General features: G+C 38.3%; 1 protein-coding gene across 2 annotated transcripts in view; it reads left to right on the forward strand.

The window, feature by feature from the left end:
* Positions 1 to 1,234: 1,234 nt before the first annotated feature.
* KLHL4 (kelch like family member 4) overlaps positions 1,235 to 27,108 on the forward strand; it is a 76,392-nt gene continuing 50,518 nt past the window's right edge. For both annotated transcript variants that reach the window (XM_067549756.1, XM_067549755.1), the window contains exon 1: positions 1,235 to 1,653. In XM_067549756.1, coding sequence (XP_067405857.1) covers positions 1,235 to 1,653 — 419 coding nt within the window. The remainder of the gene's footprint in view (positions 1,654 to 27,108) is intronic.

Consider the following 27,108-nt stretch of genomic DNA (forward strand, 5'->3'; position numbering starts at 1 on the left):
AGGTTGGAGGAGAGAGGGCAAAAATATTGGAGATGGGGGAAGTGCTCCATTAAGTTTGGATTAATACCCACACCTCTCAGGGTTTATCCAAACTGAACCTCAATCTTTTGAGGCTTGCATATCACTACTAGTTATCTAAAATAGTCCTTAAAGCATAGTACACAGACAACTATGCATGAAATATCTCAAAGTACAACAGTGTCTTTTCTAATACTATCAGTTTTTGTGTACCACAATGTTATGTACATTACTACATATTATAATACACTTCACACAGTTCCGAACATTTAATGCTCATCCAATAACAAAGCTCTAGAATATAATGAATTTTGTTCAAAACATGTTTTGATGCACACTATCAAAAGAATGGTTTAAAAAAATCCCACCATTTTACAGTCTGTAAGAGGGCAAGAGGGTGTTTACACAGGCAGTCAGCCAGGAAACACTATGTTTTTCACAGATATGGTCATTTAGACAGGGTTTCTCCTCTGATTTTTAGAAGCGCTTTCTTTTCTCATAATGATACAAGAAATGCTTTCTCTAGTTAAGAAAATATTTCATACACTACTGCACAATGTGGTTTAAAGGCTTTCACTTTCTTTTAGGTAAGCACTTCAATATTTAAGGCTATTTACAGTAATTTCACATAATAAAGTGAGGTCTACTACAATAAATGTAGTAAATCTGTTGAGGAAAACATGAGCTGCAGGATACTTTCACAATGAATCATTAGCAAAATCCACAAATAGTTCACCATTCATAATTTTTTAGTGAAATGCAGTATTGTTTATTAGCAGGCTTCATGCAAAACCTCATGGGAAACAATGTCTTACCACTTTATTTGTATGTGCTTCCCTGCATCTTAAATTGCTGCCTAAGATCCCTTAGGATCATGTGAGGCTAGGTTATATATGAGAGCGCTGTGCTGTGGTGCTGAGACTATGTAAGCTTAGCAGCTGGGTAGTGTTATGGTAGCTGCTTTCCTGTGCTAAGCTGATTTACTTGTTTAAGGTCTGACCTCATCATCCTGTCAGTATGGATTCCCACCTATATAGTTAGCAGCAGCTTAGCATCGGCTTGAAGTGCTAGCAGTATATTAGTCAGGAAAAAAGAGGGTTACTGGTATTTGTTCTTTTGTTGTCTTTTCTTAAGAAGAGGTGCTGAAACACAACAGATAACAAAGAATCTATTTCCTTTCTAAAAGAATAGGCTTTTGTTCTTTTGCCCTGCAAAAATGTCAGTTTCTGGAAAGAAAGAGTTTGATGTGAAACAGATCCTAAGGCTACGCTGGAGGTGGTTCAGTCACCCCTCTCAAGGTTCCGCAGGCACTGGAGGCTGCCTTCAGGAAGGATATGAGCATAGAGGGACACCGGTTCAGAATAGGTTGAAGAGCCACTCTCGGGACAGAAATGGGCTAAAGAAGAACAACAGTCCTGTGCACCACAATATACTGGCACCAGTGCCAGGTCCAACCCCTGTGCACCACCGATCTATTCAAACCTGGCATCAACAAAACCTCATAAAACAGCTGCGAGCAAATGAGGATATCCCCAAAGCAAGCACAGAGGAAAATTGTGTCAAAGAAGATTCAAATAAAAATATACAGGAGTTGCAGATGATCACAGAGGAAAATACAGATGAATCCACTGAGAGGTAGGAGTTTTAGATGTTTGCACTATGAAAGCTATACTCCTGTTCAAATTATTCCTGAAACATGTCTTTGTTTTTAACTAGAGTTGCCTACTACATTCTTTGAACTTGCAATGTAAAATACAGAGATTACTGATAATGAAAGCATATTTATAAACAAAGTCTTCAAGATGAGCATGAACCTTGCCATGTATTTTTTATATGTTTTATGGTTAATATTTTTCATTTGTGAGATCTAGTCCCTAATAAATAAGATATGTCAGTTTCCTCTGTTACTGCATATAGTAGCTCTGAAAAGTATGTTAAATTTGTTATCCTAATTTCTTATGCAAACAATGAAAAATGATCCATCACAAAACACAGTCCTCATGCTGATTTTATCAGTAAATAAAACTTTGAAAAATGGAAATTTTGGAGATGCATATATTATGTTATTGCCACCAATCTGTTGACATCTTCACTGCCCCTTTTTACTGCCTCCTTGATAAATATAATTAACCTTGAACCATGTGAAAAGGGAGCTACTTGGCTTGGCTTTTAAAAGGTTTATTTCAAATCGTATTACTTTCATAGCTAATTTGCAACAGTGAGAGACTAAATACTCTCTGCAAGCTCAGGTAATAAACTGTTACTTACAGCTATAAGATCTTAATGCAGGAAGCACAGGGTACGAGTTATTTTAAAATGTTAATACTGAGGGATAAGATTTTTATACAAGTTATTTGACTGAGGGTGGCATGTAATAGTCTTTTATTTTTGCTGATTTTTTTCTAGGCAGATACCAACATTATTAAGCAATTTTATCCTGCTTTGTACAATTCCACATAAAATTGGATCCAAACAAGTATATATTTTTATGTGGCAATTTATTTGATTTATTTTAGTTTATGGTTTTGCTACCACTCTACAAGGATAATTGAGGAACTTTACATTGTAATGAAAATGGAAAACTAGTTTACTTAAAGACAGTTTCTGGCAGTAAAACACAGTTGAGAGTTTGTGTATTTTTAGCAGTTCTTATTTATTCAAATTGTGATATCTGGCATATAGGACATCTGTGATTCCTTAAACATGTCTGTACAAAAGAAGATGCATTCTAAAATGTCTTAGCCTGAAACTTCTTTTCAAGTAGCATCTTAGCAGGCAGCATTTATTATACAAATTTATCACAAAACAAAATTAAATAGGGAACAGTGTATATAAACAAAACACTGATGTTCTTACAGGCAATCAGAACAGATAAATGTAGGTGTATGCACGTTAACTTGGCTAGTGATTTGTAAGAGGTCTGAAAGATCTAAATGTATATTCAGAACATGTCTTGTTAAAATAATACTAGTTTAATACTAATAATACTAATTTGAACTGTCATGATAAACAGTCAAAGTTTCCTAAAAATTAGATCTAAGTACAAATTTGCTGAGAAAATATATGAATGAAATCGTCATCAACAAGGAATGTATTGCATCAGAGAAGTGTCAATGAAATTTTTTTAAACTAACAGAGCATCAAATTAAAAAAATTAATTTTGACATCCTTTCCCTATGACGTGAAGAAGAAAAACAATTGATCAAATTCAACCAGAGAAGCTAAGAATCTGTCTCCCAAAATAATTAATATTAACCTTTTTTGTATATAAACATTCTATCATGATCTGACAAAATTCCATGACCTACTTTCAGCCAATGAATTATTTCAAGAATGTGTAAAAGTATTAAAGTCTACTTTTTTAAAGGAAAAAAACCACCCCAAAAATATAGAATATATATATGTTAATATGTGCACACAGCGAAAGAAAAACTTTGACATTTCTTCCTTTATATTATCTTGGAAATGTTTTATATTGTGAACCTATCAATTTTTTTTTAAACTAAAGATAAGCCTCTTATGAAATAATGCAGCTAGTCAGGCTAATGCTTTTTCCACAGAAATATTAGGAAAATATTCTGCTTTGTTTTATATGTTTAAAAAAGCCTGTTAAAATTGAAAATATAAAATCTGACTTCAAGGGGGGGAAATACCTTAAAAGAAGTTTTAATACACCCAAGCAATCTTAATTTAGCTCCCATATCTCAATTTACACCCTCCAAAATAAAGAAAATGTTATTTGATGCTATACAACACCATACACAGATCACACACTATTCATGTGGTCATTGCAAGAGTAGAAATTAAATAGTAGGTGCACTATAATTCATAACAAAGACAAAGACAAAGCCTTTATTACATTACCAATATAGGTTGTTGCTGTTGTCAACTGGCACACATTTTTTTCCTCTTTAATACTCTAGTTGTTCAGTTACCTGTGAAAGCACTCATCTTAAACCACACAGGGCCTGATTTTTCCCCAGAGATGCTAGGAAGCCACATTTAAATTGAAGTCACTGGGAACTGCCAGTGTTCAGAACTTTTGAAAAATCAGGCCCACTCAGTCTTCTGGATCTGCTTAATACATTTTACTACACTGTTAAAGCTATGGCATGCCAAGCTTAAGGATTATCACAGCCATACATTCCAACTTTCACATTCATGCCTGAATCCATACAAAAGGTGTTATCAACAGTAGTTCTTGTTCTAGGAGTGTAATGCCTCCACAGGAGTATATTGCCACCATATGCTAATTGTGCAGTCACACAGCCATGGAATTAATTTACTATTGTAGTTAGCAATCGGGAGGTATGCAGAATTACTTCAATCCCAGTATTAAAAAAACCAGAATGTGTAAGTACCATCCCTCTCCAGCTTCAGAAGCCCTATTTGTAGCCGGACTGTAAAGAAGAGGGAGGAGTGAGTAGCCAATTGCTAAGGGTCACTTTATCAATACTAGACACAGTAAGAACTCTGTGGTAAATAGGAAAGGACAGGAAACCAGGTCATGGCCTTTACCATAAACAGACTCTTGAAACCACTTCCTTTTGGCAGTATAACTCTTCTTAGTGGAAAAGTTTTGAGACTTTAATATGACCGTCTTTATCTCAGGAAAAACATAAGACATCTTGTTTTAGAAACCTAGCAGTCAGTTCATCAGATGAAAGGACTTGAAATCCAGATGCACCACCATTTTGTTCTCCTGGAACAAAAGTTCTTGATTTAGGAGAAAACTCAATGGATCATTTCTAGGGAGAGCAAAAAAAGTTCCAAGAAACAGTTCTGCCATACCCATTCTTACATGATAAAATTCACTCTGGCTCCATCATGCAGAATCTTCCTCAATAGTCTGGAGGAAAAAAGAAATGGAAGCAAGACACAAAGGCACAGTGAAAATGAGAGAGTATATAATATGTATCGTGGATCACTGTGTATTCTCAAGCAAAACTTCAGATATTTGTTGTTCTGACTTCTACCAAACAAGCTCATGCTTGGATGGCCTCACTTGACAACTAATATAGAAGTCAATGAGGGTTTGAATGACTACTCATAATGATCCTAAGTCAAAAGATGCAGTCATCAGCTAGCGTGTTTCTTTCCACTACCCCTCCAATACCTGGCAGGTGAAAAGAGATAACTCTTCCATCTCAGGAGGCAAGCTAACATCCCATTGTCTGTTCAGGTAATGTATCACAATCATATCATCTGAGAATCTGAACTAGTTACCCTTAACTCTGTGGCAATCATATTTGAGAACCAGCCAGGTGGCTCTCAATTCTAACAAGTTTAGGTAGAGTCTGGATGCCTTAGATCTCCAAAGACCCTGATTAGTCAAAGACCCAAGATGTACTCTCCAACCTGGACTGGGAACATTTGTGTCTGTAATGATCTAAGGAAGGAGCTCAGAGAACCATTCCCTTCAAGATATCTTCTGGCAGTGTCCTGGTAGAAGGTCTTTGATCTGCTGAAGGAGAAACACCAGGTCAAAGCTATCAACACTTGGTTTGCATATGGATTTAAATTATACTTGTAAGAGTTGGGCCTGCAAATTTGCAGAGAGGATAAAAGGTGCAGTCAGCCATCAAGCCTAGCAATGACAGATAAAAATCTCACTGGCCTTCTAGCCTGGATTGGACTGTGTCCACTGACTGGATGGGATCTTGGAACCTATTCTTGGGTGGAATCTACGATGGAATATTGGTTAAAACCTGAGCTGATGCCAACGTAGATCTTACAGAAGTGGGACCAAGTACCTGACAGGGCATGAATATTGGGGGCTGTGGTCCATCATACAGATATACCTGCAAGATGTGATGAAGCAGATAGGCTGCAAACACTACCAAGCACTTTGAATCATCTGGCAGTCAGTGGAAGCTTTTCCAGTGACTTCATTGGACTTTAGATTAAGGTCCTGGTGAATACCACATCTATCTTAGGAGGTACTGGCAAGGGCTGTAGACCACCAGGAACCTGAGGTATTTTTCTGGTAGTTATTGCCTGAATGCTGAAACCATCTGTGATGGATTCGTAGCACTCACTGCCAGACTGGCGCTTCCTGCTGGTTGTCTGGAGATTATCTTCAAGCCGACACCCATGTCTCCAATCTGCGCACCATCACTCTTCCTCCCAGTTTGCCTGTGGCCCTTCCCACAGCTCTTAGGACCTACAGAGTCTTCTTCGTGATCTTTGTTCTCCCCCTTTCAGGGGAGGTTTGGCTCCTCAGGAGTCCAGCCACTTTTTCAGTGGCCATTGCAGTTTCATATCCCACCACTTTTTCAGTGGCACCTGCAGTTACTTGTCCTGCCACTTCCTAGTGGCAAGAAGGGGGAAGGATCCAGGCCCACCCACTACTCCAGGTCTTGGCCCCAGGGACCCTGTGGATCTCAGCCTCCTGCTGTGTCTTGAATTCCTCTCCCAGCTGCTGTCTCACTGGGCCACTTCCCCCGGCCCTAGCACCTTCCTTGCCCACCCTCAGGGCCTGCTACTACCCACTCTCAGCAGTAACTTTGTCTAAGGTGCTGCAGGCCTCTCAGTCTGCAAGAGACACAATCTTCACCGCTTGCGCTCCAGGCAGAGACTGCTCTTCTCTACCCTATAGCTCCTTTTATATGGGCTTGCTGGCCTTTGATAGGCTGTTCCTCCCAGCTTCTCTCCTATTGGCTGCCTCCCATGCAGCCTTCCTACAGCTGTTTTTAACCCCTTAAGTGCCAGTGTGGGGCTAACACCCCATCACATCATCTTGTATGGAATCTAAATGAAAATATCCTGCACAAAACAAACTGACTCAAGCCTGAAGATCTGGCCAGGGAGTTTGATGTTTTCATTTTTTTCCTAAGGCCTCATCTGTCTTGTAGCTGTAGAGATCTGTGCCTTGGGCCTCAGAAAGACTACAATTCTGTGAGGCAGGCAAACCCCAAGAAAGAGATCTGGCAGTGATGCCAGAGATATCAAAGGAAATCCTGAGGGAATATTTGGATACAAATCCAGAATTTCTTTTCCCTCCCCTCTTTCTGGAATGTACTGGGCTCAAGATAAAGATAGACAGATAGATATACTTATAAATTTATATAGATACAGCTATAACTGCTGATAACTGGCATTTCTCAATATAGGAGACATAGTTTATTAAATAAGCATACTCTTTCTAAGTACATGGAACCACCAGTCTTTAGAGCAGCCAAATACAATAAACTACTTGGTACTTTTAGGCCAAACTGTTTTTCAGACGCTCTATAAGCCAGAAACAATAGGGAACTTTCCAAAAAGCTGAGATGATACCTCATTTTTTAAAAGGTTAATGTTAGGTATGGAGAGAGAGAAAATGCAGAAGTGAAGTCTGATAAATGGAGGCTACTTATATTGTAGAAGTCATTTTTGGGTGGACACAAAAAATATAAACAAACTGCACATACAGGCATGGAGTTTATATTACAATACTCCAGTGGGGTGAATAGAGAAGGGAAAATGCACAGACTGCTTCCATGTCATACTAATTGGAAGATCATTTTAATCTAACAAAATAGAACAGTGGTTCTCAACAAGGGGTACACGTACCTCTGGAAATACACAGAGATCTTCCAGGGGGGTACATCAACTCATCTACATAATTATCTACTTTTACAACAGGTTACACGAAAAGCACTAGCAAAGTCAATATAAACTAAAATTTCATACAGACAAGTGACTTGTTATCTGGCTATACTGAAAGAATGACAGAGACACTTGATATGATTTTAATCTGCAACTCAGCAGCAAAGCCATCCCTGAACCCACTGTGGGGAAGGGAAAATGCCCCAACTCCACCTAGTCCAAACTGGTGGTGAGGGAAAAATTCCTTCCCAGCCCTCCTGAAAAGGGGCCACTAGCACAATACCCGAGAGCAGGTCTTGACCAAGCTGGGCATTTCACCTAAAGGATAAGTGTAGCCTTAGCCTACTCTGTGTAAGAGGCTTCATTGTCCCTTTCAAATCCTTCTGCCCTTCTGGTTCCCAGGGGATGAGTCAGCAACCATTCTGACTTCTCCCCTTTTGCAGCAATTTCTGATCTCTCTTCCCTCCTCTCACACACCAGTACAGCACAATTCCCTTCATTTGATCAGCTGGACAAAATCTACCCTGCTTGAAGTTGCAGTCTGGTCATTTATACTGCTCTATATACTGTATCCGTGTTTCTCTACCCAGGAGGGGTCATGATTTATTTTATAATTATATGGTAAAGATGACAATGTAAGCAATTTACATTACATACGTTACATTACAATGTGCTATGCCACTTTTATATTTTTACATCTGATTTTGTAAGCAAATAGTTTGTAAGTGAGGTGAAACTTGGGGTACGCAAGACAAATCAGCCTCCTGAAAGAGGTATAGTAGTCCAGAAAGGTTAAGAACTCCTGAAATAGAATATAGAAGAATGAGGCCTGTGGAAACCAATACGTTGAGGCAGCAAATAAATTCCAGGTAATATTCTGTATGCAACTTCCTACATCAAACCAATATATAACCTGGATATTGAAGATCTGCTCATGATATTTTTTATGAAAACATTCTTCTGGAATTGATGCCTTATAGAGGTGACTATGAATCCAGATTTGTGGAAGCATATGGTGTCTATAAAAGCAGATATGAATTATTCCAGGAAACACAACAAGACATGCCTATTGTTTAACACTATGTTTGTCTACGTTGTTGTAAGTATGTGAGAATCAGAATTAACAAAGTATTGAGATATGGAGGGTACTGGTGTCATGAGTGTAAAGTCAATGTTCCTGCCTAGTAGTATCCAAGATACCACAGCTATTTCCAATTCTAAGCAGAGAGAATGGTGGTGTCTGTGATATCACTGTGTTATATATGGGTAAATGTGAACACTGTACAAGTAAGGGGCTTTTGAAAAATCTCAGCCTTGGGGATTTAGGTGTACAACTCTCATTAATTTTAGAAGGAATTTTCATCTAAATTATAAGATAGTTTTGAAAGTCTTAGTAATGGTGTATAGCATGGTGAAGTACATATTCAACGGGACTCTCCTCCATCGAGACAATATATTTTCTGTAGTTTTCATTTACAATTTTCAGTTATGTCCACTAATTCATTTTGAGAGATTTTGATGTTTCTGTGGTTTCACTTGAGGAAATGCTGAGAGGATAGTCTGAAATATCTCATAAGAAACGTCTAGTTGATTTCTTAAGACTGAAAACTCATTTAAATGTCAGGTACGTATGCCGTCCACACAGAAATAACTTTCACAAATCCTATCCCTCACACTCTCTGATAGCCATCGTTTTATACTGGAAGGTAGTAGACCCCCTCATATATTATCTATAACAGTGGAGGTGTCTCTCTGGTAGCTACTTGTAATGGGGTGGAACCCATCACAGGCTGGTCAGGGAAAGTTAATTATGGTACAGGTGCAATCTCAGCTACAGGACATAATATGGGAGGCATCAGGAATAACTTAGTGGACACTGGGGCCCCCAAAAAGGCAGGAGAGTTCTTTCTGAACAGAGAAGCCATAGGGAGCACACAGGGTCCTATGAAAGGCTGAAGTACCAGAGGCCATTGGAGGCTGGAAGTCTCAGGAAGACTTGATACCAGAGCTGGGAAGAGGCAATGGAACCCCAAGAAAGGGGTTAAGCCCCAGACCCAGAAGACAGGTTGATTCTCTTTGGGACTTAAGACTATACCACCTGTACATCTGTTGCCCCAGAAGGGGTTTGGCTTAGCAACTACTCAGCTGGAGGGCTGAGTGGTGTGCAAAGAGAGATGACCTGCAGAGGGCACCAGAGACAAACATCCCTGCAATATCACATCCTGACAGAAGGGGGCACACTAGCTGTGAATATGATACAGAACTGTATTTTATTTTATTTTTTTAATTTGTGATATCAGATAAAAAAGCTTCAGAGCTCACACTTTTCAGGAAGGAACATAATGAAAGAATTATCTGTTTGATCGTTGCAATATCCCTACAGGTTGGGAGAGTGTAGAATATTAAAAAATGGAAAATGAATCAATAAGAGTTGTCTGGTTCCAATTCCCAGTTCATAATAATGTCATTTTGTCTTAGTTAATCTGGCAGTTGCCAGTGGCACAGATTGTCACATTTCTTATTAATAAAGCACCCTTTGGGGGAAGCTTTCACACTACACACTCATCATACCCATCTAAGTTTTGCAACAGACATTCTGTGACACATGATGCCATCTTCATTTCTCAAGAGCAAAAGATCAGTTCCTATAAAAAAGAAAGAGCTGATATTTCTTTGAAAACAGAAAATATGATTAAAAACAAACACACACACACAACAAGAGCACATCCAGGCCAAAAAACCCCTCTCTTTACTGAGAATACAACTCTGAGTATTCAACTTAAAGTTGAAGTTCTAGATTGGTTAATAATGCTTGAGAATAAATAAAAAGAAAAACTGATGAATTAATTGAATATAGCACCCAGGAATTAAAGTATTTTGTCTGCAACACATCATTTTTTTAGTCATTTGAGCAGGCTACTAAGTAACTGTCTCAATACACAATATTTAAAGAATCAAAATGACAAGGCACTCTCTTTCCAACCTTAACTAGTACATGGATAGACCAATGTATATTTAGCAGAACAGGTGAGCAACTATTGTGTTCAATATGCTCCATCAGGAAACTGAGTCAGATTTATAAGACAATTTTGATGCTTCAGGCAAAGATGTTGCTAGTCTCATCCATCAGCAATCTTTATTTTTATACGAAGGCATTAGCTGTTTTATTTTATCCCGTGCTTTCACTGAACTAATAGAGTTGTAAAGAAAACCTTTCAATACTATCTGAAACATACATTAATGTAATGAAGAATGCTAAGAATGTAGCTGGACAAGGAATAATTTGCTTCTGATCGTCATCAATAGCCGAATAAACTGATATAAAAGTGTTTATAGGATGTTAGGCAAGCTACAGTCATGCAAGACAGAGGAAGAAGTTTGGAAAACAGAAATAAATAAAACTGAGGGCTCAAGATTTTGAAGACAATTTTTTCATTGATTCTAAGTCAAAAAGGAAACTCTAAACTATACCAAAGGTCTATTATACTGGAGAAAAAAATTGAGTGTGCAGAAGATGGAAGTTTCATTTCACAAAGGATTTTAAGATTTTGAAATATGGCTTCATTCCAAATTGGAACCAACCCCCAAAATGTATAAATTCTCTGCAAAGAAATATATTAAGGGGGGTGTGGGGAAACTCATTTTGGATCAAAACATTTCATTTTTACAAAATCAAAAAGTCATTTTAAAACAAGACGACAAAATGTTTCATTCTGGAAGTGGGGAAGGGAACTGCATTGGAGGTGGGAAACAGGGGCAGTACAGAGCTAACTTTCATTCTTGAGCTCAAACCAGTGGTACCTTACAAGTTCTAGTTCCCCTTGCTTTGGCACACATGAAAGACCATGATCTGGGCCTCTCTCTTTTCGCCTTTGAAAGCTGTCAAAAAGTTCTTAATATTAATTTCTCTTACTGAGATGTGATGCTTTGGCTAAGAATTATATGCAAATATAAATAAGTAAAGAAAGATCCATAGATCAAATTTTACAAAAACTGAAAATAAAAATAATGAAAACAAATATTAGAAGTAGTGTGTGGTCAGAACTATTCTAGAGACTTCTCGAAAGCTATAAGCTGTGAATGTCTCTGAAGTAAAGGCATGCCAGAGGGAGAAGGAAGAGAATGCTTTCTTCCCACCAAAAGGCCTTGCACAGGAATGGCGATAGACTCATCCCCTGCGCAGATGGCCAGGAAGGGAGGAGAAGGAGAGAGATAACAGATTAACTAAAATTCACATCAATTAACAGAAACAAGGTTTGTCCTTTCCTTGACCCCATTCCCTGTAATTTAGACCTGACCACTTGTCCAGCTTTTAACTCTTTACTCTCCTACAATAGCTTTTGACCACACTGAGCGGACTGATCTTAATGGGGGTTGGGCCAAGTATAGAATAGGGCGTTAAGGTTTGAGATCAGAATTTGATGAACAGCTTGAATGGACAGGGAACTCTTACTACCTCTCCACATGAGCAATCCTCCACAGATCCTGTCCCACTCTCTTTCCTGTGATGTAGCTTTCAAAGCTATAGTAACCTTAGTTGATCTCGCATGCAGAGAGAGAAAAAAGACCAGGAATGAGGAGTGAGCCATAGAAGAAAAGAAAAAAAGAAAAAAAAAAAAAGGAAGAAATTATGCATTGGGGAGGTAAAGTCTCCCCTAATGTTGCTAGAACCCCACAAGTTACATTTCAATTCCCCGCGTAGGAAGGAGACAGAGTTGAGTGTAAGTATATGAACTGTGAATCAGCCATGGGGATGGGAAGGGGTCTTTCTGGAGGATCTCCAAAAAGCACAAAAGAAATGCAAGTCTTGAATGCTCTGCCTCATGGAGGCACATCACAGATATGGTTTAGGCTCTTAATGAATCACATCTAGATGTGGATGTTGACTGTCAAAGTTAAATTATATTTTGTTTTAAGGCTCAAATCCTAACTGCTGCACTTCTGTGGTGGCAGAGTGTAAAGGACCAGGAGATAGGTGGTCTGGCCTAGTGGTTACAGCCAAGCTGAGGCCTGCACACCAGGGATGGTGGTCGCTGAGAAGGAATAGAAGAAATAGCAAGAGCCAGATCCTGTCAGCAAGAGTCAGGGTCAGAGTCAGGCCAGGGCTGGAGATCAGGATAGCACCAGGCTGGAATCAGGAGACCAGAGTCAGAGTCAAGCTGGAGTCAGAGACTGGAGGTCAGAGGCTGTACCAGGCTAGAATCTGGAGGTAAGAGTCAGACTACAGTCAAAGACCGGAAATCAGGAGATCAAGCAAAGTCGTTCATTGCAGCAGGCAAAGTCTATGTAGTTGCCCAGACAACTTCCTGGGGCAACCACCCTTGGGGTTAAATACAGCACTTAGCCAATTAGATGGTTGCAGGATAATATCACTCTGTGTCTTTTGGGTGGAACTACCTGCAGTACTTGCTCTCCACAGTGCTCCCTGGCTGTGCTGCTGTATGGCCTCCCTGTGGGTCCCTGGGACAGGGCATTCCTAGGTGCTCTGTATTTGAGAGGGCAAGGAATCTAGGAACCCGTTCATAGGGTTTGCATGCTCTTCACACGGAATTCAGTTTTTCGGGGACTCTGAAAGAAGATATATGGTAGGGGGTAAAGATCTTCCATTACATGGATCTTCTAGTCTCTCATATCTATATAAGGTGTGGGGTATACTCAGACATTCAGATAAAGTAATGAGCATATTGTAAAAAAATAGAAGCTAGGGGCACAATTATGACAGTTTTTTCTACTGGTTTCTTAAAGTTTTGAAAAATCTTTTATTGCAAAAAATGTTCTAAACAGATTGTTTTCAGTGAGAAAACACAGTATTCCTATTCTTTTTATACCATGTGAAATGGAAGTATTGTATTTCTACAGCTACTTTGGATACAAGGCTGATATGAACATGCCATGTATTTGAAAAGCAAATAAAATGATCTGTCTTTAATTTAGCTCATGTCTTATGCAAATGCTGACAGCAGATTGGCAGTTGTGTTAGACGCTTATATATGTAAGCTCTATTTTGTTACAGGAATAGCTTTGTCTCATGTACATAAGCAGGCTTGGCCTTATTTACCTGCAAATAATTTTCCAATTAAATGCCTTTAGTACATTTGAAGTGGGATGTACAGAAAGAGAAGATACACTTTCTTCAAATATGTAGGACCAAATTTATCTCTGATCAACTGAGCTACATCGGAGGTATTTAGCTCATATTATCTGAATTACTACCAAGTGTTTGAAGATCCCTTGATAGACAACCTATACCAGATACAGTAACTTGGAAATGTGGCCTGGAATATGGACTGGGAGGTCTAAATGCCTTTTTCTTTTTAGTATTAAATCAGCTTTAGCTCTAAGAACACAATTGCTTGTAGATTAATATTTGTGTAACACTATGCCTTGGTTCATTTAATTGCAAGGTATTTCACATTTGAAATAGGCCCCACTCCTTCATACATGCATGTAACTTTACACATATAGTACCACTACATTTAATGGTATTACTCATGGGTATAAAATTATGCACTTTTATAAGTTTTTGCAGCAATGGGACTTAATATTACCTTCCTATCTGATTTTGGGTCCCAGAGAAAACGAAAAAGCACAAATAGAGGAAAATATGTTTTAAAAAAACAGACTGCATAATTGACAATCAGCCTTGATTAAGGCGAGAAAAAAATTAGTTATAATACTAGACATGCACAAGGAGTAAGAATGCCCATTACATCCCTCTGCAGGCTGCTCAGACTTTGGATCTGGGAACATAGGTATAGAGTGAGTTATTTGTCCAATTCAGAGCATGTAATGAATGGGTACACTAGCAGGTCAGAGTAGCCAAGTCAGCATGGGACAAGGATAGGTCAGGTCAGCAGTAGATTAGTACTTCCTGCAAGCTAGAAGGAAGGTGGGGAAGAAATTGTGCCTTTCTGAATCGCACTGCCTCTTGGAGCAATGCCTGGATTGGTGCAATTTATGCTAAAGACAGAATCAAATCAGTACTTACTGAGTAATGATGACTAATGTGAATACCAAACAAACTGATTTGTATGAGAGTCAGTGTGGCAAGTCTCATGATTTTATCTTCTTCTAGTTGCATTTTTCTTGAAAGTTTGACTCCTGAAGTCCTGTGGCTCTGTGAGAATCTGAGCTTTCATTAAAAATAAAGTTAATTTCTAGCCTTGAGGGTTGGTGAGATAAGCTTGAAAAACTAAACTTTAAAGGCTTAAAACCAAAAAACCAAATAAAAAGAACCCCAAATTGAATCCATTACTTAATTAAGCCTCTCATGATTTCCATTCCAGTTTTGTAGCAAGTTCAAATAAGCCTCCTTATTTCTGAGTCACTGTCTGAAACACGTGGATTTCTTATTTTATCGAGCAAATTTGTCTCAGTCTTACTGTACATCACGATGTACATTCACAAGCTCTGTTGCCCCTGACTCTGCTGACTCTTCATTTAAAATTACTCTAATAAAACTTGTTAAACAATCTTTAATGTCTACAATGCATTTAAAAGTTTAGGTACAAGTAGAAAGAGATTCTTCCCCCCCGAGCACTGATTTATGTTTAACTTCTTCCATATAAATTACTAACTATACGCTTGAATTTAACTCTGTGTCAGATATTACTTGCTACCAACAATCACTTATTCCAACATTAAACAAGTACTGGATGTCAAAAAAGTGCTTCTAGTTATTCTCATCCTCATCCAGATGTGCAAGTATATTAGCGTGTGATATGGTGAAAAGAAAATAATTTGACATTTTAATCAGAGATTAATTATTCTATATGCTATACATTTCTTCACTCCACTCATAAGAAAAATAGATAGGATCAAATTCAGCTCTGGCATAAGCAGACAAGTTGAGGTCAATGGGAGATGCATCTGCTTAGGATTGTTGGAGTAGCCTCTGAGGCATTATCCATTCATGAGTACATTGGGTGGCTTCCAAGATTTTATCCACTCAGTTCCCAAGAACTCAGGTCAACTCTGAACTTGTCACTGAGGGTTCTTTATTGGCATAGAATCAAACTTCCTGGAGCTGATCAGACTCCCATTCGGTGGGTAGGTACAGGGGATACAGCATATCCAAAACACAAAATAATTAATCAGCTTCGATACACATTCTAAAACAGACTGCTGTATGCTTCCCTCTAGTCCGCATCTTACCACACACTATCATTGGTTCATTAATTTCTGAGAACCAATCTCTCATAGATCATGAGTTGTTCATGGACCACACGTGGTCTGTTGCACATTGCTCATTTTCCTATCTCTTTTCAACCAGCTACATATTTACAAGGCTACAGCAAATTCATGCTTTGTTCATTGTTTCATGTATTATGTATTCTGACCATGGACAACAGGGCTGAATTTGTCCCTTTCCAGTCTTTTCACTTACAGCACAAACTGTAGCAAGGATCACCTGCAATAGGAAATCTGTTAGAATGTCCCAAATGACCTCTTTAAAGTATCTCCCAAGTCTTCAATTTTGACTGACTTTTAGTTAAAGGTCACTTCTGGCTTTTGCTGGTCCCTTAGGCGGTTATTTAAGGCAATTTTCATTATGTTATAATAATTATAGCACATTTTTAAAATGACTACTGTGAAATATGAGTGCAACTTTAAATTGGTATCCCTACAGCTTGTAAATGAATTAAATGGAAAAGTTCTGGTTCACAGCACACACACATTATGTTAGATAAAGCCAAGGTTAGACACAAACAGAGGCAAACAAACATTTAAAACAAACAAACCAAAATTATTACACCAATTAAGAACTAGAAAATTACATACAGCAGTATCTCCATGGCATCTCCTGAAGAAAATGGAAGGGCAGATGCATGTAAAATTGAAAAAAATTAAGAGAAGTTAACAGCCATTAAGAACCAAAGAAAAGTTCGGTTTGTGTTTTGTGTCTAGCCCCTGGATGAACGGGCTCTTTTTTTATCCAAATCATTTTGCTCATCCCTAATTAAATCTACAAGAAATAATATGGTTTAATAATTCTACTAATTGTATAAAAATATAGCATGTACAGACTCTTACATGGCACATACCATCACACCACACACACACTTTTCATTGCTGAAGCTTTAACTAAGAGTGGGAAAAATCCCAGTTTGTATTAATTTAAGAAAATAAAATATGACAATTCCATTGTTAGGGCTCTCCTGCCCCATCTCGCTCAGTTCCCAGACACATTCACAGACTGAAAGCAGCAGTTCAGAGTCCAAACCACAGGCAGTGTGATGTTTATTGGAGCTAAAGAAGCAAGCATAAAACTAAAGCCCTTCATATCAGTCAGGTTTCCATTCCCATAACCATACCTCTATACGCTGATAGAATTTCCTTCCCCACTAACCAGAGCTCTATACTCCCATAGAGCTTCCTCTTCTTTTAACCATAGCTCCATATGCTGACAGAGCTTCCTCATCCCCCTCCTTCTTCTAAGTAGGCTTAATTATGCCTATAGTGCTCCCCATCCCCCATACCATCCCTTCCAATTTATGGTCATGTTCTGTTTTGGAGGTTCTTGTGTCTGGGGGTTTTGGTACCACCTCTTTTGTACCCCATGGGAGGGGTAGGGACTGAGGTTATATTTTGGCCCTGGTCACTTTATGGCCCTTTAGTGTTTCTTAAGGCTCAATTTGTAAGAGTTGTACCTGGCTATGATGTTAAACTCTGTATCAGCACAGGTTCCTTCAAAAACAAAAAGTTTAATATTAGTGAATCTTTTGATAAACATCAGCTGAGTTTAGAGTTTGTAACAAAACCTGATATTTCACGTTTTGATTAAAACATTTCATACAGCTCATTTAATTTCTGTGCATATTTTAGTGGCTCTTGAAAAAGCCTCTTTGAAAGCAGAGTACTATCCTTGACTTCCATACTGCCAGAGTTCTGCTGAAGCCTTGTGAATTAAAATTGCTTCAAAATCAGTGAAAGACATTTCACCAAACAATCCTTTCACATTTTTGCTAATATATTTTGATATTTTTCTCTTGTAAAGCATGCTACACCGAGATAATTTTATTGTATTACATAAAAACAGCACTTGTACATCACCACCACCACCAACATTTAAGTCAAAGGGAAGATGTTGCATTCCATGAGGATAACCCAAGAGATTTTATGGGCCCATTGTCCATGGAAGAGTTATAGGCTTGACTGACTGGAAATTATGGCTACCACAGGCAATCTCTCCCCTTCCCTTTATCAAAACATTTTAGAAGAAAGATTTTAGGGAACCCTGGAACTGTTAGCAAAGACCTGTCTCTTCTTAATCTGAACTGTTCATTTGTCCCTAAATCTCAGGATTCATTAAGTATCTCACCCTGAAGTTTTCCTTTGATCTTTTCTTTTCTCTCTTGCTGTTCTTGTGCCACAGGTAGAGTACAGAGGATCATAAATCATAAAAATTATTGCAAGAACAGGTGCTACATCAACAGTAGAGGAAACGTACATGAGATTCTGGGCAGAATAACCATTCATACAAAAGGGTAGAGAGAAGACATTTGTTAGGGCATATTGTACTCCTGAGAAAAAGCAGAGAGAAAATGAAAAAAAATGTTTTTAAAGCTTTAAAATAGCAAAATTGAAATCGTTTGCTGTCTCGTGTTTTATCCTATTAATTTTGACATGAGAACAATGGCAATTTTTTTTCTGTTTTCAGTTTTCAAGTGTGGATGTATTGTCAGAAAATAGGGTGGAGATGGGAACTAAGTATGAGGCTAGTAAAAAACAGCAGCTAAACAAAGACTGAGCATAGTTGAAGAGTGACACTGTCTACAGACCCTATAATTGCATCATCAAAGGAAAATCACCTTTACATAATTTAATTTTTGTGAGGCAAAGGTAGGAGAACTAAGGCAGAGGCAATTTAACAGAAACAAATTTAGCCAGACAGGCAGGGCAAGGACCAAGGGTAATGTTGGAAAATACGAAGGAGATCATTCCTTCCTGCATGAAAAGCAATGGAAAGGGATTTCTTTGATAAAATTCTCCTGTAACATACTGTCAAGGCGGTGAGGTTCACTCCTGTGTAAAAGTCACCCCAAACCTAGCAGTTTGCAGGGAACATCCAGAATGCCTTGTGCCCCTGCAGGGGGTTTGCCCTCCACAGCCCTCTGCCAACATAGCTCCAATGGAACCATGAATCCAAGGTGCTTCTCTAGCCATGATTTTTCTCTAAAGGGGAAGCCCAAAGAAAATTTAATATAATATGGGACTGTATTAATTTTTCTTTGTATTGTTGTCAACAGACCTGAGTACTTGACTCAGCTTGTAGTTGTTGACATAGGTGTTCTGGTGAATCAGGTAAAGAATAAGGCTCATTTATGTATCTGCTGTTTCTTACCTTAGGGAAAGTGGGCCAGAACCAAAAACAGACAGCCAACCAAAACACATACCTCAGCTTGTTAACACAGTCTGCATCACCAGCGCAAAAGAAATACTAAGACTCAGATCCACAAAGATATTTAGGTGCCTAAACGCAAGACTTAGGCCTTTGAGTCCCAACTTTGGTCCACCCATCCCAGAGTGAATCACGAACTGGGGGAAGATAGGCATTCGGCTGTCTCTTGTGTGGGGCCTGATTCAATAGATGCACTCAGAGGCTGCCTACCAGATCAATCCCATTCTGAATCTGGCTGGAAGAAGTAGTGCTCATCTTATAACATTTAGCTCAGTGGTTAGTACACTTGCCTGGGATATGGGAGACCCAGGCTCAGTTGTCCTCTCTCTGCCAAAAGGGTAGAAAGGATTTGAACAGCAGTCACCCCACATCTCAGGAGAGGTGCTCTAACCACTGAGCTATGTACTCTGATGTGGAGCTCCTTCATTCTCTCTTCTTGCAACTGAACCATGGTGGATAAATAATGAATGAGTGATTGGAACAGAGGAAGTGGATCCGGGTTCTCCCATCTCCCAGGTGGGTGCCCTAACCACTGGACTGCAAAGTCATTCTTCTATCTCTCTCTCTGTGGTACAACTACTATTTAAATATTCATCCACAGTAGAACAGACATTATGCCAAGAGAGAGTGATAGTAAATACCTTTGTGGATCCCACCCCTTTTGACTATGTATATTTGGGTCTTAAAATCAAGACTGTTAGGATCTTTTCCAAGCTTTATTGCTGACCTGCTCTATAGACTTGAGCAAATAATCCAACTTCTCCATGCCTCAGTTTACCGATGTTAAAGGTAAGTATCAATTATCTACTTTTCAAGGACACTGTAAAGCTTAATCAGTGATTGCAAATCTTTGACCAAAAGGTGTTAGACAGAAGCAAAGTATTTTAATAACATTATTTAATAAATTATGTTGATGCAATATACCATATTACTACAAAGCTCATATTTACATGACATTAACTAGTACAAAAATCTCAGCTACACTATATTACTATTATATTTTTCTATTGCAATACAGTGATCTAAATACTAGTAACATACAGTGGCAATTCTGAAGCCTTTTCATCAGAGAAAGATGGAAGACACTGTCACCATTTGCTATGCTTCAGTTCACCTAACAAATTAGAAGTAAAGAGCAGAGGGTGCCAATCTTGCAAAGCACTGAATGTTTTCTATGCTTATTGATTTTAATAAAAGTTGAGGAAATTCAGCACCTTTCTGAATTAGGCAACACATACCTGGACGTAAATGAAAGCTGATGTGTGAACCACTAAAATGTAAGAAACCTTAAGTGCAGAAGAACAGCTATTCTCAGATCTTTCATATGGTTTGTGTTGCTAGGGAAACCTTTTTCTTTTTTTCTTTTTTTTTTTTTTAAACACTAGGCATGTAGCACAGCTGCTCAGCAAGCTCTGTGTATTATCTTACAATTTTAGATTGCACTGGAGTATTAAGAATTATATATACATATATGTATATTATATTACAATATATTTATTGTTTGAATATATATCTGATTGATTATATTCTAACCATGTCTTGTATTTACAGGGGATCTCATGTTTTTTCTCTCTTACCACATTCTTTGAAATTTTCTGACTTCTGGGACACAAGCTTATTTTAAAAATTGCATTTAAAGCTATCAAGCTGCAGTTCTGAGTTTGCATAGTGCAATTATACACAAATTATTCCTAAATCATCCGATTCTCTCTCTTCCAGTGCACCAATAATTCTGAGATTGAGAATTTTCTTCTTGTTTCACAGTTTATTAGCTCTGGTAGCGTCTTATTATTCAAAACTGATGTAAACATTGAACCATAGCAGTACCAAGAATTTTAAATCTGACATCTCTTTGTGCTTTACCTTGTCAGAAACATTCAACCTTTTTATCTACTCTACTAAAAAAGTCCTGCAATATATTTAGTCCAGTATTTTGTACAGTAAATCCCTACATTTGGCAATAGCAATTTTACCAGTTTCCTATTATAGTAATCCAGGCAGTTATTGTTGCTCCAACCCAGGCAAAGTCTCAGATTGTGATATCAGCCCTCTAGACAGGGAAGATTGAAGGGGGCAAAGGGGACTTATACTCAGACATATACTCTCCATTAACCCTTATCAGCAATTCAATATCTAGTTCAGTTACTAGTTAGCTCTGTTTATATTAAGGCTTCATTACACTATTTTAGTTAGTATTACAGTGCATTAAAAACTGAATTTAACACAACTGAGAACAAAAGTGAGGTAAGGTCTGGAACAACAGTGCAACCTGATTAAGAATTCAAGAGTATTCATTGTCAGATATTGAGCTCCTATATATCTACTTGGACTGCACAAAGTGCATCTGTACATCTCTCACAATATAAATATATATATTTTTAGCAAAAATTGACGCTTCATCTGTTTATTTATACTGGATGACTTCTTGAATCAAATGAAGTTCTGTGTGGTCAAAAAAACATCCTCTCTTTGTGCCACATGTGAGACAATTAAAGGAAAAAGCCATTATTTCATTCCTGCTGGTTACTACTGCGACATTTCATAAACCAAATTGATGGTGAGCATTGATCTGATTTTCCTGTTTGTCATCTTTTAATATGGAAATCATATAATGTATTTAAGTTAGGCTAAACATGCTAAAAGTGAGAATGGCAAAATATTTGTGCTGTTTGTTACTTTTGTAAATTTATCAGGATCTTGTGTGTTGTCCAACATCATTAACAGATCCTAAAAAACGAAACATTCCTGTCCTGAGTGTTACGATATACTTACAGGTAATTTTCAATGTAAGAATGGCTGGTACACAGCAGGAAGGGATTGCCATAGTTTTCAGTGATCTGTAAAATACAGGATAAAAAGGAAAGCAACATGGGGAAAAAAGGGTCCTGGACCAGATAAAATATAAATATGGTTTAAGTTTGCCTCTCCATGTCTTACATCATCACTTTATGTTGAATTTTCTCCAACAGACTGTGTTCAAAAGCATGTATGTTTTTAAACAGAAGACAGTGTATAAAAAATGGTGGACCTGTCCTAAAAATGTTACATCAGTTCTGGAATAACAATGTTTTGATAAAAGTTAGTATAGGCCATATTAAGCAATTGTACTCCTAACACCAGTAGAAAAATATGCATTGGCATACAGGTTCGGACCAGTATCAGATGTTTCAGAGGAAGGTGAAAGAAAACTTGTGTGCAAAATTAGGGAGTAATTTGCCTAGAGAGAGCTAGACAAAGGCCCTAATGCCATAGTCCTAGGCACCACATTAGCAGCTTGAACTGGTTTTCTTTTGACCACTATTTTTATTGCTAAAATGCAAAAAACACCAACAAACCACTACCCAAAAGGCACTGTTTTCTTTTGTAGAAGTTATGCTGGTTTGTTCACGTGGGTGTTTATAATTTAAAAAAAAGTAGAATCACAAATGTCAAGCAATTTACTTATTACTGAAGGAAGACCCACTGATCTATAATTTCAGTTTCATTCTGGTTCCTTTAATGCTACAATAGATTTTTCAAATTGAACAAAAGGTACAATATTTGCTACTGTCCAGTCCTTTGTTATGGAAGATGATACTAAAGAGAGATTGCAGATTTCTGTTAGCACATCAGCCACTTATTTTTAAGTCTTTAGAACTCTTTGATTAATACCATCCAGCCCCAATGATCAGCTGATCTTCAATTAATCACTTGGTTCCAGCACTAGTATTTCTAGCACCTCAATCTCTGACAGTACCACATCTTAACTCGGCAAAGGAATTTTGAAGGATTTCTGTATAAAAACTGAGGACTTCTGGCAAAAATTAGGTATCCTGGAGTAGTTTTAGATAATGCCTGTAGAATTGTTGCAGGGATTATTCATTTCTGTTTGGTTTGGCAACATACAGAGTTCAAATAGAATAAAATATCAGTATTAAGAAGAGATAGGCTGCAAATCAAAATGCAAAAGCTGCAATCACAGACTTTGAGAACATTTGAATCTGGAACCAAATTTTGAGTTGCTGACCAACTATTAAGAGCAAACAACATGACCATAACAGCATATCTGGAATATTTAATAGAATAATATTGGGAAACAGTCTCAAAAAGGAAATTAAGACTTATTAATCAAACATTGTATATTGATATAATGTACATGTTTCTAGGAGGCTAACTCTTGATCTAGCCAGACATGAATAAACAACTACAAAAGAAAACACACCAACTGTCTTAGGAAAAGTCTATGAGATAACTACGTGTTTGAACCACACAGTGTGCCATATAATGTCCTTGAAATACAAAGATGCTGTACTAATCATAGACACACCAGGACTTGACTTCCTTTTGAAAAAATCAGTTTTGAAGATATTCATCATGACATTTTGCTGTGTCAATAAATCTTTCCTGGTATCTGTAACTGAGTAGTTTAGTATTGTCATCTGCATTCCTCTGAGTTAATTTAGAGGAGAAAAATAAAGTTCATTGATGGCAGGAACAGAAAAGCTGTCCTAATGAAACCTGCTCATGTAGTGTCCAGACAGCAAGACTTCTTCGGGGATGGGATTTAATGGACACTATCTCATAGACTAACATTTTTTCAATCTTTTCCATTCACTCTCTGAGAGAGCAAAATGGCCACAGCTCTGAGAAGACAATCAAAATGAATATTCGTTCTTAGACATTTAGCTGTCTTGTCAAATTCCTCCCTGATGTCACTATACTGATGTCACTGAAGGTCCAGCAGGGCTGAATATGACCCTTTATTTTATTTTTTCTATATGTAATGAAAGGTCTAACTTTTGTTGCATACTGGAAACCTTAAACAAGCCAAATATAAATCAAGTTCTGTCTACCTAAAAAACTCTCTGCTAGTTTAAATCCCATTGTTATAAAAGAAGAGAACCACAAATATTTTCTTGAATAAATGTAATGAAATCACTCTGCCATTATTCATAGGATATTATTTATGAATATTCTGTTGACCACAGGTTTAATCATAAAAAATGTTTAAAACTTAAGTTTTAAAAATTGTACTAGGAATGATTATTTAAGAAACTTCCTACCAATAAAGTATTGCTTTATTCACTGTTCATTATTTTCCTATTTTAGAAGTTTCAGTCATCTGCTCAGGGAGCAGAATCAATATAAGGTGACCTATGTGACCAATCACACACCATAAATAAAAAAATGTGAATAGTCAATATTTCACTATCAACCATACTATGAGAATTGTTCATGAAAGCTACTTGTCAACTATTTACAAATAACCTATGTATGTATAGAAATTGGGACCTTTTTACAACAGGAAAAAAGTCTAAATTAACCAGATAATTGCTTCACAATAAATAATTTGCCTAGTTACATCCTCAACCAGTCTCCCCCCACCAATTACCATGAACAATACTTCTGATTGCAATTGGTTCACCTAATTAATAGTACACTATTACAGTTCCAGTACACCATTAAACTAGTACACTAAAAAGTGACTAGCACTGATTATTAGAGAGACAAAGTAGGTGAAGTAGTATCTTTTATTGGACCAACTTCTGTTGGTGAGAGAGGCAGGCTTACGAGCTTACACAGAGCTGTTCTGCAGGTCTGGGCAACTAACTCTGAGTCTCACTGCTAAATACAAGTGGAACAAATTGCTTAGCACAGGGCGAGCAGGGCAGCTGCCTAAAGTGCAAAGCGGTGGTGGAGGGGGAAAAAAAGGGGCAGTGTGGTGGGAGTGGGCACATATCCTCCCCCCCCCCCAAGATTTCTGCCTTCCATTTAGCACAAATTTCTAGGGGGGCATACCCGCCCAAGTTTGAAAACGGTCACCTCCTGCCAGGAGCCACCCAATCTGCTTGGGCCCCTGACTCTTCGTGCTGTGGTGCTGACCAGTTGCCCAGCAGCCTTCCCTGCCCTGTTCCACGAGCCAGGCTACTTCTGCATGGCTGGGTGCCACCTGCCTTCCCTAGGGAGCACAGTTCTGAGCTGTGCCCCGATGTGCACATCGGGAAGTGGGGATGATGCGACTGATATCCTAACAACAATACAGCTATTCCTGTTTAACCCCCCTCCCCCAAATCTAGGAAATTCAATGGCAAAAAACTATATTAATGCCCATGCAACCTTAACTCTGCCCTCTTTCAGTAATGATGCATCCTATTAACTCACCTAACTTTGGTCTCCCAACAATCCTCGGATTCTGATTATCCAAATCCCTGTAGTACCTCTAAGATCTGGAGTATGAGGCAGGAAAAGATGGTGTCATTAAGTGCTTACACTCTTTGCATGATTTTTAAATAATTATATTAATAATTATATATAATAATAATATTACAGTAGGTCCTAAAGTCTCTCACCAAGATTGGGACCCGATTGTTCTAAATGCTGTACAAACATAGTAAGATAGTCTCTGCCGCAAACAATGTAGATTGTAAATTGACAAAACAGACAGAGGTGACAGAGGGGAAACAAGGAGAATGGAGAGAAGAAGAGGCTTGCCCAAGTCAATGGTAGAGCCAGGAATAGAACCCAGCTATCCTTAGATCCACTCCTGTGACCTATCTACTAGACCAGGTCCATGATAAAAAGTGGGAGATCCACACATAGAGGTGTCCATGCATCTACAGATCTTGGAGATACAATAAGAGCTTGAGTAATCAGAATATTAAGATTACTGACGGAGCAAATGTATGTGTATTAATAGGATGTATTGGGGCATTGCTGAAAGAGAACAGAGTTAAGGTTGCATGGGCATTAACAGTTTTTTGCCATTGAATTTCCTAGGTTTTGGGTTTTTTTTAAAAAAACAGGAAGAGCTATGTTGTTAGGCGTTATGTACAACGGCCTGAGTGACTATTATTATTGGCATATTGAGCTAGCCTCCCCTCCCCCATGTCCTTTCCTGCAAAATCAGCTGTGCCCAACCAGCCCTGCTTTGACACACATACCCAGCCATGGCCCTGACTCATTCAATGTGTTCCCCCTCCAACCTGTCCCCTCTCCATTTCTGTAGCCAAGCTTCCCCACCTCAAGCAGGGAAAGCATCTTCTTAAAACTTTCACTCCCTCGCATACAAATGTTTCTATTGCTGTTACTATCCCCTCCTATAACCCAGCTCACAAGGATTGCCTGGAGCAAAGGACAACTATATTATAGTGGAATAAGTTCCTGGTCATGTTTCTCAATGATTAGAGTGTGGAATTTGTGGCAGGGCCGGTGAGAGAAATTATAGGTAGGGTTTCTCTTCTAAAATACTGATAGTTTTGTGTTTGAAATAAACATCCTCTGACATCTGTACAGCAGATGTCCCGTCTCAGAGAAACAATGAGGTGTGAGTTTGTACTGTATCTCTACCACACAGTACACATTTTCCAGTTAGCCATGAACCCTCCAATTTCCTGATTTATGTTCTACTGACACTTAATTGCTTTTGTACAATGTTGGGGTACACTGGCAGAACCTTGGCGTGCATGGGGTTCAGGTGTCCTAGCAGAGCTGGGGGGATGCAGGCAGGTTGGGGTTCATTGGCAGAGCTGTGCCTTCCTCACTTGAGCCCCCAACCTCTCACCTCCCCTGCCATCCATCCTCATTCATCTCCCTGCCCATAACTCTTCTTCCCTTGCTGCAGCCACAGATACAACCACTCCTCTGCCCTCTAATACCCCTTCCCTCCCAGGAAGCATTCATATGTCTAATTTTTGTTCCTCAAAATACTTTGTTTACATTTCCCCAAACAAACAAACTTCCATCACTGTCCAGCAACTAGAGTAATTACTTTTCATTTTCTACCTTCGTTGATATTTTTGATATGGTGTTAGCTCAAGCCTTCTAGTCATTTCATTTATTGTGCTCTCCAGAAAGAGGTTATTAAACTACTTAACTATATCACCATGAGCTTAATGAAAAATATTGAGCAAAATAAGAAGAAAACAACTACACTGTATTTCTCTTTGACAGAGTTAATTTCTCACAATATAGTCATGTAATATAAAACATTAAGTTGGACTATAAGTCATGCATTGCAAGAGGTGGCTGCATAGTTCTTCTTGCACAATCATTAGCGACTGTCTGTACCAAAAAAGAACGTGCAAAAATAATCACAAATTCAAATTCACTGTTCAAGACTT

The sequence above is a fragment of the Emydura macquarii genome, unplaced genomic scaffold (genome assembly GCF_026122565.2).
Source record: "Emydura macquarii macquarii isolate MOO-44397 ecotype Brisbane River unplaced genomic scaffold, CSIRO-AGI_Emac_v2 contig_1253, whole genome shotgun sequence".
Lineage (NCBI taxonomy): Eukaryota > Metazoa > Chordata > Testudines > Chelidae > Emydura > Emydura macquarii.